A 20,947-nucleotide genomic window follows, 5' to 3' on the forward strand; every position below is an offset into this window, starting at 1 on the left:
TAGTAATACTTTGTTCATCATTTTAAAATTCTTAATATGTTCTTCAAAGTCTATGTCGTCCCCTCAAAGTAATCTCCCTTGTCCCCAATCTTCGAAACAGGAGTTGAAGTCACTTTTCGGAATAGTCTTCATTGCGCGTATCGATTAACGTTTAATGTCTTCAATTGACTCAAAACTGTTTACCCGGTGCGGTCGTTTGAGTTTGCTGAACAGCCAGAAGTCACACGGAGCTAAATCAGACGAATACGGTGGTTGCGGCACGATAGTGATTGAAAATTTGGCGAAAAACTCACGAAGAACCAATGCAGTATGCGACAAAGAGTTGTCGACCTACAATTCCGACCTCTTTTTACAAATAGCTACGTGCAAACGACGCAAAACACTCAAATAGAATTCCTTGTTGACAGTTTGGCCGGTTGGAAGGAATTCGGAGTGCATCACACCACGATAATCGATGAAAACTGGCAAAATAACCTTGATTTTTTACCTTTTTCTTGACAGCCTGGTAGTCGGAAAACATTGTTTCCCAAACGTTAACGAGACGCGGTTTTCGAAAAAATTTAGGAACTATTAATCGTCGATGCTCAAGCAACAATTCTTTTATTTTATTGAGGTGTTGATCATCAGTTTATGGTGATGGCCGTGCTGGACGTGGTTCGTCGTCAACGACACTTGAGCTTCTTTGAATAATTTATATCAATCAAAAACTCTTGCTAGTGACTAACAATTATCACCAAAGGTCTTTTCCAACATTTTGAACATTTCGGCACCAGAAATTTAATTCTGAACACAAAATTTAAGGGAAATTCTTTGTTGAATAATTTCACTCATCGTAAAAGTCTCCTAGTGAACTTTATGTACTTCAGAAAGACTAACACTAGTGATTATTACGTTGTGAAAGTGTGCACGGATGTCATAGTCATACGAGCCTAGGAAAAAAATATTTCGACAAATGGTTTTCACGCGAAATTTAAATTTAAAAGCCTTACTATTTTTGCTCACAGTAACAATTTAAACACATATTTTTATGTGACAAAATTAAGAAGCCAATTGTTTGAACCTCGCGCAATCGTTCCTTCTTAGAGGTGTCGAGCGAAATTCAAAGAAGTTGAATTTTTCCATTACATAAGTATATATGTACAATGAATATTAATATACGTAGAAGTTTATTTAAATACATCATAACTTCGATTTATGGCAAATACCCTAAAGTGTCTTCCAAAGAGGCATTCACAGCTTGCATCGACTGATAATTACAATGCAAACTGCCATGTTTTTCAAACTCTGTAAGCAAAGTTTGACCTTTGTCGCGAGCACTCTTCAACGATTCTGATTTTGAGTTTTTTTCCATTGCTCTCAATTTTCCCAATAAATCTTCAGCGCTATGAGATTTTTGGGATGAACTCGACGATAAAACACCGGTACTATGATGTTTGTGCCGTCGATCGATACTAGAGGAATCACGCTTCTTTACGGACTGAACAAACTTCTTTCCTTGCTCGCTGTGCGCACTTCTTACCGATAAACTAGTCTTAGACTTAATCGAAGGTGGTGGACACATGCTTTTAATGTCAGTTGTTTGACTAAGTTTCATATCGGCAAAAATAGCAGCTGCTTCTACACTTTTTTTTACACTTAAAGCTTCATGTGGTTGGACCGACTTTCCATTACTGCTTATCGTAAAGAGCTCGTAATCCAAAGCTAGCTTCTCTGCGGTGGTTCGACTTTTAGTCCTACTTTTGTGCGAAAAACGAGTGCTCGTGTCACCACGAATAGATCTTTGCTGACGATCACGCTGGCTGCGTTGGCAATAACATTTGCTAGTGCTGACACAACTATCAGTATCACACCACGTAGTATCCGAATGTGTGTTTGTAAAATCACACACGGGCAAAGCACTCTCTTCTTCCACCATGGAACAGTAGCATTTTTCATCCGACTTGCAAGATATTAAGGAATCCCTATTAATATTACCTCCGGAAGAGTTATTTGTATTTCGTCTGCTGATGCTAGTTGTATTATTTGACGTAATAATGTTTCGTTCACTTTTGTGGCGTAATCTGCTGTCGACGTGATCCGTTCGTAGACTGCAGTAACATCGGTCCGCTGATGTACACGTGCATGATTCTGAATCATAGCTGCACTCGGAACAAGACACGTAGCTGCAATTGCAATCATTGTAATCTGATAAGTAACTTCTAGGACCTGCTACGTACCCGCTGCTGCTGTTTCTATTTAGCCCACGAAGGGTGTTGTCTTTGCGCACCACCGATACGTCCGAACCACTGGTTGCTACTCGCATCCGCTGATGGTCATTTGACTGCCCTGTGACGGATGGTTTAACTGCATGCGCTCTACTCTTACTGAGATTTTGGACTTCTTCTTTTTTATTCGGGGGAAATTTTGACATTGGTTTGCCGCGACAAGATCTAAATTGGCCTAAGTGGAGAACTTTTTTTAAACTCCTCGTTCCAAACATAAACGTTTTGGATTTTTTCTAAAATAGATAAGCATAAATGATATTTACATATGTATCTGTAAACAAATGTAAACTAATGCACGAATATAATCAATGTTTCTTTGATATTTTAAAGTACTTTGTAATCACCTGTGTTACTGGAGCGTTACTTCGATGCTTCAACTTTTTTTTCCTTTGTCGCCGCATAATATTCTTTGATCGCTGGAAGAGTTCATCCTTTGTGAGAGTTACCGCCAATTTCATAAGGAATTCTTTGTAGATTGGCTTAAGATCGTTGAATGACATACCATCGGCGTCAATTATGGCATAAAGAATTTCGTCCAATGAATGAAGGTTTTCATGCAAGCGGAATTCATTAAACAGTTCGCTGAAACCAAGTGGTGAACTAGAAATAAAATTCAAACAATTCGAATACTAAGGGAGTTGATCAAGAATTATACACCACATATGCCCAAAACAGTAGACATTAGAGAAAGAAATGAGAAAATAATGGGTTGGTCCTAAATTGAGGGATGCAAGTTTGTATGCATCTAACATACAGATGCTCGTACTATTTTATTCAATAGTAAATTTAAATGGATCCTAGATTTTGTGCACATGTTTTAACAACATTTAAAACCTTTTCATCAATACTAATTCATAATGACCGAATCGTTTCTGATAAGCCATAAAATGGACAAATGCGTAAAAACTGCCATAGTCTAAAGGAAATCAAATAACTCCCCAGTTTTGAGGTTATATGTATAGTAGGATAAAAGTAACCGCATTCGATGGAACGATGAGCTGTACGAGATATACGACGAGATCGACATAGTTCAGCGAATTAAAAGACAGCGGCTACGCTGGCTAGGTCATGTTGTCCGGATGGACGAAAATACTCCAGCTCTTAAAGTATTCGACGCAGTACCCGCCGAGGGAAGCAGAGGAAGAGGAAGACCTCCACTCCGTTGGAAGGACCAAGTGGAGAAGGACCTGGCTTCGCTTGGAATATCCAATTGGCGCCACGTAGCGAAAAGAAGAAACGACTGGCGCGCTGTTGTTAACTCGGCTATAATCGCGTAAGCGGTGAAGAAGGATAAAAGTAAGAAAATATTAATCTACAGAGTCAATTGTGGAATTATAAAACTTTTGTTTGATTTTCGTGCACAAAATATATATGTATATGATTATCCCACCTTCTGTGCCAATTACTGCGGTAAAAGTAGATAAAAGGAAGGAGTTTAAGAATCTAATAACATTTGAAACAGCGACGGTGAAAATGAGTGGCACGAACTTTATAATGACTTTGCCATAGTTTTATGAAATTTTGTTACTTTGAACAGGTGTTAAGTTGAGAAAGAAACAATCACATAATAGAATGGTTTAGGTTGATATTCTAAAAAGCGGTGTAATTACTTGAGTAGAAAATGAAATGGCACTTACCCACCACCTCCGCCTAGTTTACCAGAATGTCTACGCGCAGCTCTTGATTTATACCGCGTAAGTCCTCCCGTGTTTAGGAAGCTACCGGATCGAGGTATTGCCACGCGCGTTAGTATATCTCCATTATTATCGTTACGTAGGACGCTGTTAGAGTTACTACCCAATGAATCCGCAACCGATAAGAAGCCGCCACCTAAAATTTCGGAATAGTAAGCACTCGCTATCGAATTTACAAGTAAAAAAAAGTTACTAATATTATTACCTCCACAACCATCACAAAATGCGTCTTTGAGAGCAATGCCAGCTTGATTACCTATGTTACGTACAGAGTTATTAGAGTGTAAACTGTTAGGAACCGGAGGGGCACGTTTACTTTTTTGAGATTTACGTCTTCGTTCTTCAGTTGTAGTTTCCGTCTCGTTAATAACATTATTGCTAGAAGTAAGAAAGCTGTTGGAACCACGCTTTTTCCGCCCAGATCTAGGAGGTGTAGCAATTTCTGCGGCGCCCATGCTTTCACTAGAACTACGCAGGGAACTTTTCCGACCATTAGATAAGGCTTGGGATTGTGATAAATAATTTGACCCCGTTCGAGCCGAACTACTAGCAATACTTATACAACTAACGCCGTTTTGATTACGTGGTGTACGTCGTTTAGTGCTTCGATGCGAACTAGAATTTACGTGGGCCATTAAGCTCTGGTACAATGTGGCAGCGATAACAATTGCATCTTCGGTACTTTTACAAATGAATGCATGGCATTTTAGAACCTTTGGCAAACCGGGGGCCCGCATAACGACTGCAAAAATTGGAGAATGCCCATTATTTGGAACATGATTTTTTTCATTGCCACTGCAAAATAAATAATATTTTTTTAATTAAGTCAAAAACGCTGAATTAAATTTTCTATTCTCTTACTCCAATGGACGAAATAAGGACGTTTTGTCAATATTGTCCGGATCTGTAATCAACGGTAAAAAAGCAGCACCGCCATCACTATCTGAGACAACGAATTTCACTGCGGACCAAACTGCTATGTTGTGAAATGGAGTGATATTCTCTTCACTTTGAGTGTTGGTGTTATAATTAGCATTAATTTTAACTCGCAATCCAGTTGTACAGATTTCCAGAAAACCAAAGCACTTTTTCTAAATGATTTGTATAAAATGAATTCTCGCTTAGTCTATTTCATTCACTAATATATTATATACATATTTAACTACATATATGTATGTACATATATGTATTCAAATACCTTAGTATTCAACTCCTTTAAATAAAGTTCACGAAGAGGTGGCTGAAGCCCTTGAAGGCTAGTTACTTTATCTTTTAGCGGTAATGAGCCCAAGTATATAACTGTAAAGCTGCTGGTGGCATCTTTAGCCACATCAGTAAAAAGCTGCTCGATTTGTTCCTGAACACTATTACTCATACGTTGCACATCTTTTTTAGTGGAAGTTGCAAGGTTTTTCGTCGACTCGGTAGATTCCTGCAGCAAACTTGTAATGGATCGAGCACTCTGCCCTGTGCTTGCCAACTCACTTCGTCCATACATGATTATGGAACGAGTTCGATGTGATCCTCTGGTGTCATCAAGTCGATTGCTGCGTAGAGATCTACAGAAAGTGGTATAAAGAGACAAATCAATATTTGAATTTAATCATAAGATTTATGGTATTTCGTATTAACACAAATGTAAGTAAGTTAACACAAATCAAGTAAAGAAGGTCTAAGTTTAAATGTAATCGAACGTTTTATACTATCGCAATTTGATAATGTTGGGGAAATACTTTCAGGTGTAGCAAAACTTTATATTAAACAAGCAAGAGAGGGCTAAGTCCGGCTGTAACCGAACATTTTATACTCTTGCAGAGTTCAAATCCAGAGAAATACTGGTGGCAAAACTGTATAATAAAAATTGTTGCGAAGAGAATAAGTTTAAGGAATCTCAATAAACATTCTCTAAAATTTTTAAATCGAAATTCAAATTATTACGGTCGATACTTTTTTTCAAACCGCCGCCATTTTGTCAAATTTCAAACAAAAAAAATAAAACTTCCATATCGCGATAGCGACTTTTCTACAGCTTAACAAAATTTTTGAAATTTTTGCTTTAGAACAAAAATGGGGCCGCAATCGCGGACATCGTACAGGACCTTTTCTGTCTTTGCGTGTCATTTTAACCATTATTTAACTATTATACATCCAATAAATAAACATAAAAAAATCATTTTGTATTCGTCAAGAATGTATAAAACAAAATCGGTCCGATTAGTCACACTAAGCCGATCCCTTAATAAATTGAGTAGATGCGGTAAACGTCTACCAGAGGATCGAAATTCATTATATTAGGGATTTAAGATAAACACAAAGTTCTCAGGTATACTCGAAAACATGCCCTGAAAACGAACGAAAATGATTATATGTAATTTATGGGAGTGGAGGTAATTCGTTATGGCCAACCGGAAGTTCGAAAATTGTATTTTAGGTATGTAAATGCAGACCAATGGACGTATTGACCAATTTTAACCATTTTGCAATACCATATGCTACTAACATGTCACATATAAATAATTAGCTTCCTTAGTTTCATTAAGGTACACTTACCATCACCAATATATTAATTATATGGGGGTCAGGGCAAGTTTTTATTCGATTTTATCCATTTTAGGCCCTAATATACGTATACACAGTTATTAGTAAAACACACTTACTGATTTTCATTTAAAAACACCACATATTGGTCGATATATGCGGTATAAAGTAAACAGAAAGTTCGAAAATTTTTGAATTAGGTATATGGCGGCTAGGAGAAGAATTCATTCGATTCAATCCCTTTTTGACATACTGGAAATAATTTGCTATGAGTTTCTGTAACATATCTCACATATTAACCGATATTTTCGATAAAAAGTTCGCTCTAAAGACTAAGATCCACATTATCTTTATGTGGTGGCAGTTATGGTCCGATTTTGAGACCGTTATATTGCGAGTGGGCGTGACTATGGTCTGATTTCACTTTTCTTGGCGATTTTTACTTAATGTACAGCTTGCACAGACGGACTCCTACCGATAGTTTGCAAATGGATGAAATCGGATGAAAACCACCTTCACCCCCCATATAACGGTACTGTTCAAAACTGCAAAAAGTGCGATAAATCAATAACTAAATGCAGACGTTAAAACTTATTGCCGGGATGGTATGACAAGGCTTTATAGGCACCGTGATAAAAATTGGACGATGGGCGTGGCCTACGTTTTGGTGAAATTCCATATCTCGGGACTCGACTTACCCATTTACCAAACTTGGTACGTACCATTGTTTTCATATTCCTATGTTATGTTGTGAAAATGAGCAACATCGGACAACAACTACGCCTACTTCCCATATATTACACTTTTAAATTCCACTTGATTATTTTACTTACCAGTACACGAATCAAGAAGCAATTAATAAAACGGGACTAAACTTCCTAATAATGCTTTTAAAATATGCCACCTTATGACCAAAAATTGGCCACATCCAACCAAACCTATTCAAGCCCATAGGAACCGGATATGTGGACCGCAGTACCTATAGTTGACTTTCGTTTGAAAATATGGGTCAATGTCTGAGATATTTAATTGAAATTCAGGTCAAAAATAGGTTGAATCTGACCAATACTTCCCTGAGCCCCCATATACCTAATATACTAAAGATTTTCGAACTTCCAGGTGACTTTAGGCTGCATATATCGGCCAATATTTGAGTTATCTCAATAAAAATTACAAAGTGTGTTTTGCTCATAACAGTGTTCTTAGTGCTTAAAATGGATATTTTTGAGCGAAAACTTGACCCAATGCCCTTATAATAATTACAAAAATTTTCGAATATCCGGCTGACTTTACTCCATATGATTGCTGATTGTATGTGAGGTACTTTCGTTTTTCTAACAGATCTTATGCCGAATTTTTGGGCAGTGTATTAGTTATATAGAGTATATGTATATGTACAATTTCTTAGATTCCGATCCCCTGGTTGACGTTTTACATCTACAGGTATTTCCCTGGTTTTAATTCTTGCAAGCTGCAAGAGTATAAAATGTTCAATTGCACCCGAACTTAGCCCTTCCTTGCACTTGCACTTGCACTGTTCGGCGACACGAGAGAAATGAGATTTTGTGCGCCGACAACGCCATACACGATAAACATGTTCGCGCACCGATCGTAAAAAATCAAACATTTTCGCGAACATGGATTGGTACGCGAACAAGCCCATACACGATAAACCGCAAGCGCACACATACCGATCGAACGCACTTGCGTGCTCGTGTATGCGCGCTTGTACACGTGGTCGAAACTCTACACACAGCACCACACAATCAATCCAGCATCAAACAACAATTATCTGAGATCACAAAAGAGATAGCTTCCATCGTCGGTCTAGAAGACGAAGCAGAAATCGTCTTCCGTCACGCTCCAGCATACAAAACAACAACTCGAATGGTTTGATTTGCTGATACAACAAAATTTGGTAACGATTTAGAAAAATTTCGAAGTCCCTGCGCTCAACAACAAAAACTCCGCTTAATTGTTCGAGACAAAGAATCCGCAATGAACTTTCTTATCGACATGGGAGTTGAAGTTAATGTAATTTCACTGACGCAACAACATCGCAGACGCCCCGACAAAAAGAACAGCAGGTCCATCATAACAACTTACGAAAAAGTTATGTTTCTTAATCTGGATCTACGTCGCCAATATTCCTGGAATGTTATGATTGCCGCGTGTCACATGCCATCATAGTAGCAAATTTTCTATCGCATTTTAACTTAGAAGTCAACCTACTACAACTCAAACTCATTACAAACATCAGCAGACTTTGTTCAATATCAACAAATAAAAAGGTAGTTTTGAGTTTACCATGCCTTAACAAAAATCAGCCATTCCAGGATTTGTTGAGAGATTTCAAAGACATCACCGTAGAAAATTTTTCTGTCAAAAAACCATAACACACTGTCACGCATCACATCGTCACCAAATGACCACCAGTTTTTTCCAAACCGAAACGCTTATCTTCAGAGAAATGTAAATTGGCAAAAGTCAAGATACAAATTTTGCTGAACGCAGGCATCTGTTGACCATCGCGCAGCCATAGGCAAGCCCATTACACATAGCAAAAGAGGAAAACGGCGAGTGGAGGCCATGTGAGGATTTCAGGCAACTAAACGCTGCCACCGAGCCTGACAGGTACCCCCTTCCACATCTGCACTATTTCACTCATTCATTGCAAGGATGCGAAATTTTTTCCACACTTCATCTGTGGCGGCCCATAGGCAAGCCCATTACACATAGCGAAGGAGAAAAACGGCGAGTGGAGGCCATGTGAGGATTTCAGGCAACTAAACGCTGCCCCCGAGCTTGAAAGGTACCCCCTTCCACATCTGCACTATTTCACTCATTCATTGCAAGATTGCGAAATTTTTTCAACACATGATCTGCATCGGGCCTACCACCAGATTCCTGTGGAATCAAACGACATACCAAAAACAGCAATCACAACGTCATTTGGCATGTTTGAATTCCCGTTAATGTGCCAGTTAAACGTTTCAAAGATTCATAGATCACATATTCCGTGAATACCACTTCTCTTGTCCGTATCTCGATGCTATTTTGATATCATCGGAGAACATGAATCAACATCGACATCTTCTACAGTTAGTATTTGAAAATCTACGCGAGTACGGCCTTGCTATCAACCGTTCAAGTTGTATAGTATACTAGATCAGCCATAAGTTAAATTTTTAGGGTTCGAATTAAATAGCAGTGGAATCTTACTCCCAGAAGAACGAGTACAGGCAATTCAAAATTTCAACATTCCTTCCAGGGCATGTCATTTGCGACATTTTCTCGGTATGGTAAACGTTTTCGCAGATTCTTGCCTTGCGCTGCAGAAAGGCAAATGACCTTATTCAGCTCAATAAAAGGTAGCAAGAAAAACGACAGTTGAAGCAAAATAGGTATTTCAACAATGTAAAAACGACCTACATATGTAAAGCAACTCTACTTACCTAAAATCCAGGGCGCAACTCAGTTTGACGGTGGACGGCCTTACCGAAACACAAACAGGATGCAGCACTTACGATCGGATATGTACAACATATGTACATATGTATGTATGCTAGAAGGAAGAGAATTTTTCATCCTCAATAACACAAGCCATTGCAATATATGTCATTCTGATTTTATCGCACAATTTACAATAGACATTCGATACATCCCCGGTGAAGAAAACATAGTAGCAGATACAATGCCTCATATTGACTACATACTTACATACTCCTAGCACTATCGACTTCGCCAAACTTACGGAGACTCAGAGCTCAAAGATTTACTAGATTCGAATTCCAGCCTATTAATTAAACCTTTTACGATTCCAAGCACCGATATAGAAATCTTTTATGATATAAGCACCAGTCAATTCCCTTACTTAACTCCTTCGTTTCGTAAAATAGCTTTCGACCTCATATGTATACAACATGGCACTACCGGCGCCGGTAAAATAATAAAATTGATCGCAGAGAAATTCGTGTGGCCTAATTTCAGTAAAGATTGCCGCTTAGCCGGCAGTGCATTCCGTAGCAAAGCTCTAAGGAGCAGTGCCGCAATAGAGCACCATTATCAAAATTTACGTTACCGGAGCAACAATTTGACCACATCAATATGGATATTGTTGGACCATTACAGACTGGCAAGTGTTATCCATACTGTTGGGGCATCTCCGCCCCGATGGTAGGAGACATCCCCGCTCGAAGACATGACGATAGAGACTATAGATTTCAATTGCTACAGACATTGGATCGCTAGATTTGGAGTACCGAGTAGAGTAACAACGGATCAAGGTAGACAATTTGAATCTACACCTTTCCGAGAACTTATCAGACTTTTAGGCATCAAGCACTTACGTATCACCGCGTATCACCCAGCGTCAAATAGGATTATCGAGCGATGGCATAAATCATAAAAAACAACCATAAAATGCTACATAACTAACAACTGGGTCGAAGTTCTCCCACTAATCCTTCTAGGTTTTTGTTCCTCATGAAGAAATGATTTAAGAGCGATACCCGCAGAAATGATTTACGGAAATACTCTTCGATTACCTGGTTAGTTCTTTTCCGAAAAACATACATATTCACAATGTCAACGAATGTGAGTTTGTCGAAAATTTACGCATACGCATACAGTCACTAAAGCTGTCACAACAAATAACTTGGCGCACATACAACAAATAACTTAGGGCACATACAATTTGTGGAAAAGAACTTGCGCTCAACACCATCAGTTTACTTGCGAAATTGCACAATTCGTCAACCTCTTCTACCACTATACGAGGAACCATTTCCCGTAGTCCAGGGATGGGCAAATTTTTAGCCCGCAAAGTGCAAATGAGGGCTAGATGAGAGGAATAGCAGTTTACGGAAGGAAGGGCATAAAAAGTTGTGAAAAATACAATGACATTCCTCCGAAACTTGATGTTCATCGCAGAATGCAGAGATAAAAAGATGTCCAACTTATCTCTCATTGGAAGTGAGAGAGCAATTGCTAAACGTCAGAACCTCCTGAACTCGATCAGCTGTCAAAGTTCAGGAGGTTTTGATGTTTAACAATTGGAAGCGTGGGATGGCCAGGTTGAAATCTTAAAAAAAAATATGCAAACGGAGGGATTTTTTGCCTCGCTCTAGACCACTACATAAAATGTAAAGCAACGATAATTAAAGTAAACACGAAATATAAATGTATTTGATGAAATATTTTGCCATGTGATGCGTCATAATATTAGTTTTCAATGGAAAATTAATAAAAACTTTTATTAATAGAGAGCTAACAATCATAATGTCCTTATTAAGTATTTAATGTGCAAAAGTCAGTTATTATAATATAGCATAAAAACATTTAAATAGTTTCTCCATATAATAAATGACCCCTATATAGTAATTTTCAATCGTAATAAATGTTGGGTATTATAATTTAAATACCGAAAAATTATTATTTTGTCCGATCTGGTTATAATGGGAAATGTTATAAAAACGCAAATTTCGAGGCGCTATCACACTGGAATAAGTTGGAGATCCCTTTATCCCTAGTAGAACGGTTGCGGCAATACTGACATTGTACACAAATTAAAGAGCGGAAATTTCATATAGGAATTATACAGTTGTGTCAACAAAAAGAGGCAAACCTATTTTGCAGGTTTTAGAGTTTCGCATTAATATTTATTTTTATTTACCTTTGTTGGGTGGCAATAGTTATACTTGTATCTAAAAAAATTTTATTTAATAAGAAAACAGTACATTTTAAAACTTTACAATACCAGACTGCTGCTCCTATTTTGTTCACACCAATGTATATGTGATAAAAGTAATAGTGATGATACCAGTTTAAAAAATTCATTTTAGTTACAATTGGGAAATCTTTTGTCAAGTAGGTGGTTTTTATACGTACATATGCAAGGCAGTTTTATATATCTACATATGTATATAAAAAAATAAAAGCAAAGTAAACAGGACTTTTTGAATCTAGCGCCTCCTGATGGCGCCATCTATATATCGGTTTGTTCCGCACAAATTGGCTGACAACCAAAAATTTTTAAGAATTTAACATTCGAAGGACATCATTGTGACCGATTATTTGACCAAAAATCACATTTTACCCATTAACCCATATTCACCTTGTATGGCAACGTGAGACTTTTTCCTCTTCGGAAAAATGCATTTTCCCATGAAAAGAAAGCGATATGCAGACGTAGAGGCCATTCAATAGACTTGCACTGGCATACTGGCGGCCATACCGGCCAACGAGCTAAAACACTCGTTCGACATGCTTTTGAACGGTGCAAAAAGCTGTATTGAAGCAGATGGAGACTATTTTGAATAAAATAAACTGATTTTGCCGAAAAAACCATTTGTTCCTTTTTTTTAAGTCCTGTTTGCTTTGGAACACACATTGTAATATGCTTGACATCTCTAAACACTGGTCGGAATCATCAACTCACCGTTGTTTTAAGTAAAAAGAGAGCTCGCGCGGACCTCACTTTGCACAGATGGTTTTCATGCCCAAACAGACGTTAATGATATGATATCTTTAGAGTGCCTACTATCTGGAATAACTTCCCTTCTCCTCCATCAATCATGCACCACGCCTAAGCGTACCAATCCTTGATGGTTGATTTTCCTGCGGCAGTGTCCAGAAACAAGTCATCAAGCCATCAAGCTTTTGTTTCAACCGTATTTTTCAGCTAAATAGAAAACGCGGGAGATTGGAGCAAGTATTGAATAAACGCCAGTTATTAAAAAAACACTATATGTATTTTATATAATTACAACATTTTCCTCCAATAAACGCAACCTACATTATAGAAAAACGTTATTTTTTTAACGCACTTTATCACACATATCGACCAACATAAGGGTTTAAAGTCAGGCGGATATTATCTTTTTTTGGCACAAGGACACATTGTTAGTAGAAAGAGGCGCTCTGAATTTCATTTCGATATTTCACATATGTACATATGTATTGACCAATGTGTGGGACTCCAGCTTCTAGCTGCAAAATCTTTATTTAAGATACATACATATGTATGAGGGCATTTTTGACACACAAGCTACTACATATTATCCGAGTGGTATATACATACATATGTACATATGTACATAGTTCGTTTCACCGTGAATGGGAAATCGATTTTTTGAACTATGAACAAATTAAAAAAAATCATAATTGACAACATACTATGTACATATAAAATCACTAAATCTTGCCTCTTAACAATTATAAAAAACTTTTACAAGATAATGTTTGCCGATGTTGTTGACATATGTAAATACATTTATTGACAACGCCACCAATTCTAATTGTATAACATTTCACTTTTTCCCAGACATATGCTATACATATTTAAATATTTACTTTCTAAAAATGTATGCATTCTTACGTTCTACTAACTATAGAGTATATATCTATATATGTATGTACCTGTACCCAGTGCTCCTTTAGACAAAAATTCATACCAAATTTCCTATAGATACTTTATTAAATAAATAAATAAAAATTTTTTCTTACAAGTAATATAATATTACACTTAATATTGATCGTTCAGCTTATAATACAGTTATGCAATATTGGTCCCATCTCGGCTTAGCAGCTTCTTAAAGAAAAAATAACGTGTGCTAAATTTCAGATTGATACATATCTGAAAACCCTAGTCCCTCAGGCGTATATACGGGCTGACAGACAGACGGAAATTTCTAAATCGACTAAGCTCAACATACATTCTACATACTTGTACATATATGTACCTACATATGTAAGTACATATTTATAGGAACTCCGACGTTTTCTTTTGGGTGTTACAAACTTCGTGGCAAAATTAAAAAAAGTATGTTCAGGGTATAATTTTTACACTTGATACTATTCGCATAGATCTTATTGAAAAGTTTTATTGTGCCTCCACTTTTTATTTGTTCCTCTCTCTGCGAGCACTTTTGCTTTCTTTAACTTTTACCGAGAGAATAATACATGTTCATGTATATGTAGGTGTATTAAAACTCAATGTTCTACGATTATTTTACCGTTTGTTGACACCAAAATGTACAAATATGTTTGTTGTTAGTATGTACATATGTATGTTTTCGGAGTTTTCATTAATCGAAAAAATCTGTTTTGCATAATAATGACCTTAGCTGCGGATACAGCGTGTGAGAGTCAACTGATTGGGGACTGTTTGAAGCTTTGGTTAATAAATTGGGTTAAATTCAGCGGTTATTCCCACACAATACATCATTTCACCAAATACTAGATTTCTATAGATTTGTATGCACATACATATGTATATTCGAGAGAGCTTTTACGTTTAACAGTTAAATATTTCAGTCCATTGTTTATTTTCTTTGAAACGGTTTTACGAACAAAGCAATGCAAGATAATAAAATATTGAAAGTTTTCGCATTAGCACGATTGAAGTAAATTAAATACATACACATGTGCATTAATGATCATATTTGTATGTATACCTTTCGACCAAACAGTCGGGAACTAAAGTTCGAATATGGCATTCGAATTTAATTTATTTGTGAGCCCAGAGAGACGTACTCAGAGGGCTACACATAAACACATAGACAATTTAAATTGTTATGTAATAGTAGTTCTTTAATCAAATCACAATTTATGTCGATCTAAGTAGAAACAACTTTATGGCGGTGATTGCCTATCCCGTAGCAGAGTGCACGAGTGGTTTCAACGTTTTCAAAATGGTCGTGAAGATATACATAAATGACGGACGAGCCGAAACCCAAAAAATCGCGCATGGAGAAGTCAAAAGTGGAGACAATGCTGATTTGTTTTTATAATTCCAAGGGCATTGCCCACAAAGAATTTGTTCCACCCGGCCAAAACGTTAATATGGTATTCTACCTTGGAGTTTTGCAGCATTTGGTGCGTCTTATTCGACGTGTTCGGTTTGTTGCACGATGCTTGTGACGGATTATTTGACCAAAAATCACATTTCAACCAATAACCATTCCCCGTATTCACCTGATATGACACCGTGTGACTTCTTCCTTTTCGGAAAAATGAATTTACCCATGAAAGGAAAGCGTTATTAAGACGTAGAGGCCATTTAGAAGGCTTGCACCGGCATACTGGCGGCCATACCGGCCAACGAGGTTAAACACTTGTTCGACATGCTTTTGGACAGTGCAAAAAGCTGCATTGAAGCAGAAGGAGACTATTTTGAATAAAATAAATTGATTTTGCGGAAAAAAACATTTGTTCCATTTTTTTTTTTAAGTCCTGTTTTCTTTGATTTTTTGAATCGAAATATGGCTTTAATTCCCGACATAATCTCGATCCAGAGTAATACACATGATGTAATACATTTTCACAGTCTTCCAACACATCTATAGTACGAAGCTTCGATGCCTTCAAAATTAAATATTTTTCCAGCGAGCCACTTTTGGAGTTTTGGGAAAGAGAATACCACTCAATGCAAATCTGTTACATACTGTTAGTGCGGACCAGTTATTAACTCTTTATTTCTTTATTTCTTAGTTACTGGTTGTAGCATAAACTGAATGAGCCGGAACATTGCCTTGATGAAAAGTTAACCAAAGTTAACAAATTTCCTTGTTTAAATATAATCTAATAATGGGCATGGAAAATTCCCTTGAAATTGAAGCAAATACAATTTCTTAAAAATTTTGCTAATTTTACAAAATTCATTGCTAATTTTTAGCTTTGCTTTACGTCTTATTAATATCTCGGTAAAACAGTTTCCCAAATACTGTCGCAATTATTTTATATTTAGCCGAGTTTAGCCCTCGGCAATACAATAGTGATACAATTTTGAAAGGAGGGTATTAAAATATATGTATACCTGTATACCAATGGTTAGATATACTCGTACAATGTGTACTTGCATATGAATTTAACTGGCTTTCGTATGTTAACAAACTTCATAACCAGATGTCCACCAACACATATTTGATTATTATACATATGTAGAAAACAAATACATATTTTATGAAAAACTCACCGAGAGCCAATAGGTGGGTAACAGTATTCATTCCAATTTGGTGGTGCAATTCATCTCTACTTTGTTCAGAAATTAAGTAACTGTAACAGTAAGTTCGAAAACTGTTGTTGTTGTGTTTACCTGTCTTTACGAAGACATAACTGCTACACATACATATATCTGTACATGAATACCGACATACATATGCATGTATGTATACATACATTCATACCAACGCTGCTCACATTCATTTATTTGGGCTTTTCAATTCATATCTGTATAAACAAATCATTGCAGTTATCATTTATTGAGAAAGTACATACGTATGTATATGTGTGTGTATTAACGAATATGTATGAATTCATATAATACCCATATATGTACGTATGTATATAAGTTTGTAGAGTAAGATATATAAATTTCATAAATATGCTTTCAATAATTCCAATCTGTATGATATTCATTATCCGATATTTCAGTACCATTTAAGAAAACGAGTGAGAACAGCAAAAGCAAAATTATGGCAATAATTTCCTTCAGAAGACGATTGCGTATTCAATTTATTTGAATTGAAAGATGTACCTTGTTATGTAGGCTTAACTATTTACTACTTCTGCTAAGAACTTTGGTAGAATTTTGGCATTCTTCATATGTCTATTAATTCACTGATTGTTTGCAAAAACTAGCACTTCACATTAAATATGTAACTCCGTGCAAAAGGACAAACAAACAACCAAATAATGTGTATCGTAAGACATCCACTCTGACCGTTTAATATATGGGGAAACTAAGTATTTGAACTCTTTTTTGGGATTTTCTGATAAATTAAGCTTTAACCACTTAATAAACAGGGATCTCACTTGGGCAGCTTAGAACACCGGTCTGCTGTGTGATCTAAAATCATAAAAATAAATAATGTTAAATATTTAGGGGACTCACATTTTGTCATAACGTATACATAAATAAATTTACGCAATTACAATTCTCAACGATATGTTTTCGGATCGTTATAACTAATAACTCTACGAGACTATTAGAATTCTCTAGTTATAATTTTTCTTACGCTATATAATATCAACATTTTCATTTTTTTCCAACATGCTACAGATTATAATAGTTTTGGTCATCTGACGGTGGTTGGTATCAACTAAAACTAAACGATAGATATAGGTAGGTAGGAGTGCAGCCCTATCGGGCTCAATTAGCACTTGATGTGCCATTTAGATATAGAGTTATATATAAATATATAAATGATCAGGTGACGAGACTAGTTAAAATCACTGTATGTATAGTATAATGATTTTCGTTATCCTAAGAAATCGTATGCCGAATTGTAATGCCGGTGTGTAAGTTATTTATTTATAAATTGATATGTACATACATACATGTATATGATATTAACTCGACCGAAGAGGCTAAATTTAATATATTGAGTTAATGTGGAAAACGTCAACCAGTGAATCGTAATTCTATATATTAGGGATATGAGGTTTAGACCCAGGTAAGGACCAATTCTATTCTAATTCAACGCTAAATTACATACTTTAGAAAATTAGTCCATTTAGTTTCATTAAAATATCACATTTTAACCAACTTGAACGAATTAAATCAGGAGGAGAAACGAAAATCATTACATGGGGTTTTTTGGGGACACAGAAAGAGACCAGTTAATTTCATTAATTTTTACCATACTCAGGTGTACTTCAAAACGTATTTTTACACAATTTGTTAAATATACAACTCACACACTGACTGACGTATTCTTCATAAGGTTTGTTATGAAAACGAAAATCATTATAGGTAGGTAGTATATGGGAGTTGTGGTAGCATATCATCTATTTTTACAGTGTCGGTAGGAATACTTAAGGGATTTGTCTTGAGTGAATTTTATTATTGTACCTTAACTCTTTAAGCGACAAAAGATTTCAGAAATTTTCTATCTCAAAGGTCAAGAACGTTTTTTTCGTTACAAACAAATTCATTTAATTTAATATAAACAATTAAAAAACAAAACCAAAAATTTTTGTGAAGACAGCAATAATAGCGTTATTTTAGAAAATTGGTGTGGTTCAAATTGCAGACCACCATCGCTGCTGCCAACTTTATAATACTCTTGGAAAGATGCTTTATCTTCGATAGACATAGTGGAATGTTGCCTGTTCCGCATATCCATAGTTACGTCTGTTTCTGATAGGAACCCTTCAACTACAAGTATTTCAAGCCAAAATCTTTTATGCTTTAGGGAGTGTTGTTCCGTTAAATTACACAAAATATATGAATTGACTATGCAAATTTCCAAAAAGTAGAAACAAAATAATTCAATCGGGTGGCTCCATATTTTTAACTATTTTCTAAAGCTGATTGAGGAAATAAATTGGACAATGGTATATCCTCCTCGGAATCAAATGCATCGGAAATGGAATGAGCAGAATCTTCGGTATCACCCTCAATTGATTCTAAGTCGGAGGGGATTTCAGCACAATCCTGATTTCCTCATCACTTAGGTCTTTTCAGCACTTGTCCATATTACTTGATCGCAAAATAAATATTATATTTTTCAATACAAAACTCCCGATGGTATAAAATGAGTACCACTAACGATAAAACGGGTAGAAACAGAGAAACTGCACCTGGAAATTTGACATGATGGCGCCATTAAACCTTTGTAATATTTGATACCCATTTTAAACCTGTGAGTCATTTGGAATAAATGAAAATGTTTGTGGTTCAAAAATGTACCACCTGCGCGTAAGTTACCAAAAGTAAGTGGTACAAATTTAAGTTAAGTGGTTTAGGAGATGTGAACATTAAACAAACTTGAGGGCGGTGCCATACCCTTTTTTTTAATTTTTAGCCCACACATGCCCCTTGCTACTGCATTCTCCCTTGCCAAATTACAGTTCTATATCTTAATTTAGTGCTTAGTTATGGCACTTATAGGCTTATAAACTTTCGCTTAACGGCTCCCCCTCCTATACCTCCTAGAACTTTCAAGAAATTGAAAATTTTTTTCGCTCTAGTCAATTGAAAAACTATTCAATAATGTAGTCCCGAAGTTTCAAATTAGTATACTCCGAATATTTTCTAAAAAATAGGCCCCAGAACCACTGTTAGTCTAGACTTTGGCCTTAATCGCATATCCCTAACATTATGAATTCCGATCCTCTGATTGATGTTTTGCACTTCAATACATTAAATTTAGCCGTTTCGGTTAAGCTTAGGACAGAAATACATCATTTGAGAACAGGGGGATTCTCTTGCTCTGGCAAGATTGCACAATGACACAAAATGCAAAAATCTTATACCGAAATAGGCAAGGTGAAGAGAACACCGATTGCAGAATCTAGTGATATATGAACGGCTGATTCGGTCAATTTATTGAGAATGACTATTGTGAATTGGCGCACCCTAAATTAAAATGACAGCTAAAACAAGGTTGCAACTATAATTTTACATGTCATGTGCTGAACACAATGAGCGCGACAGACTGCAGCAGCACGACAGTGAGTTGAAAATGGCGTTGTGAATCCTTCTACATGAACATTTGTGAGAAGGCAGCAACAGAACAATGGCCGCATATACACAAGACAACACAACTCTCCATTTTGCATGTACACAATTTCGTTGTGGCCATACTAATACCTTGCACTTCAATGAAATTTTAATATTTTGTTCAAAGTGAAATTTTTTATGCAAAAAATAAGTAAATAGGTAAATTTATAACTTTAAATTATCAATTTTTATAACAAATGATATACTCGTAATAGAGCTATTTTATGTTTTTATTTGTAAAATAACGTCAGGTTTATTAGAGCTTTGAATAATTTTACATTTTACATATTAGTGGCATCACCTACCTCATCTCTCTACTGTCAACTCTACTGCCGCCCTACTGTCGTTGGCAAATATAAAAATATATTGAAGTTAGCGAGAGCGACAACTGTCGGCCTGCAGCCGTGTAGTCGTGCATTGTCAAAATAACTGTGTCCATAAGAACGTGTGTATTTTAGTATTTGATAGATGTCGTTTGCAGTATGTCGCGCTCATTGTGTTCAGCACATCATTGCACGAAAATAAACATGGGTTTTGGTCTGACATATTTTACAGCCATTCCAAATAATTTTCTGCGTGTGTTTGTTGTTTTGTCGTTGCACCAAGTGGAAAATTCTGCAATTCGTGCACGGTTCGTAGACAGGAATAAACTATAATTACAAAATTAATTGAGTCTACATATGACCTACCATATAATGCAACTTATTAAATACCAAATTTGATTGTATTTATTTTACGAGTAATGTACAAGTATGTGGAATTATTTCGCAACATTTATATACATATGTACATTAGGGTGTTTTTTTTTTGAACTATTAATTTTTTTCAATCCCGTCACGAAATTTCCTTGGAAATACCCTAAATAAAATTCCCTGAAAATTTTAGCCCTTAATATTAACATTAAGAACTGGACCAAGGCCTGTACAAATTTTCCATAGAAAGTA

At 36.2% G+C, this 20,947-nt stretch overlaps 1 protein-coding gene across 5 annotated transcripts in view; it reads right to left on the reverse strand.

The window, feature by feature from the left end:
• Window positions 1-832: 832 nt before the first annotated feature.
• LOC120766784 overlaps window positions 833-20,947 on the reverse strand; it is a 43,697-nt gene continuing 23,582 nt past the window's right edge. For 2 of the 5 annotated variants that reach the window (XM_040092481.1, XM_040092478.1), the window contains exons 2-8: window positions 5,157-5,517; window positions 4,820-5,049; window positions 4,164-4,753; window positions 3,902-4,094; window positions 2,609-2,864; window positions 2,217-2,497; window positions 833-2,162 (exon numbers count right to left, since the gene is read on the reverse strand). In XM_040092481.1, coding sequence (XP_039948415.1) covers window positions 1,193-2,162; window positions 2,217-2,497; window positions 2,609-2,864; window positions 3,902-4,094; window positions 4,164-4,753; window positions 4,820-5,049; window positions 5,157-5,456 — 2,820 coding nt within the window. In that variant the 5' untranslated portion in view covers window positions 5,457-5,517 and the 3' untranslated portion in view covers window positions 833-1,192. Of the gene's footprint in view, window positions 2,163-2,216; window positions 2,498-2,608; window positions 2,865-3,901; window positions 4,754-4,819; window positions 5,050-5,156; window positions 5,518-20,947 lie in introns of all 5 variants that reach the window. The other 3 variants (XM_040092480.1, XM_040092479.1, XM_040092477.1) reach the window with 3 other exon arrangements.

The sequence above is a fragment of the Bactrocera tryoni genome, chromosome 1 (assembly GCF_016617805.1).
Source record: "Bactrocera tryoni isolate S06 chromosome 1, CSIRO_BtryS06_freeze2, whole genome shotgun sequence".
NCBI classification, from domain to species: domain Eukaryota; kingdom Metazoa; phylum Arthropoda; class Insecta; order Diptera; family Tephritidae; genus Bactrocera; species Bactrocera tryoni.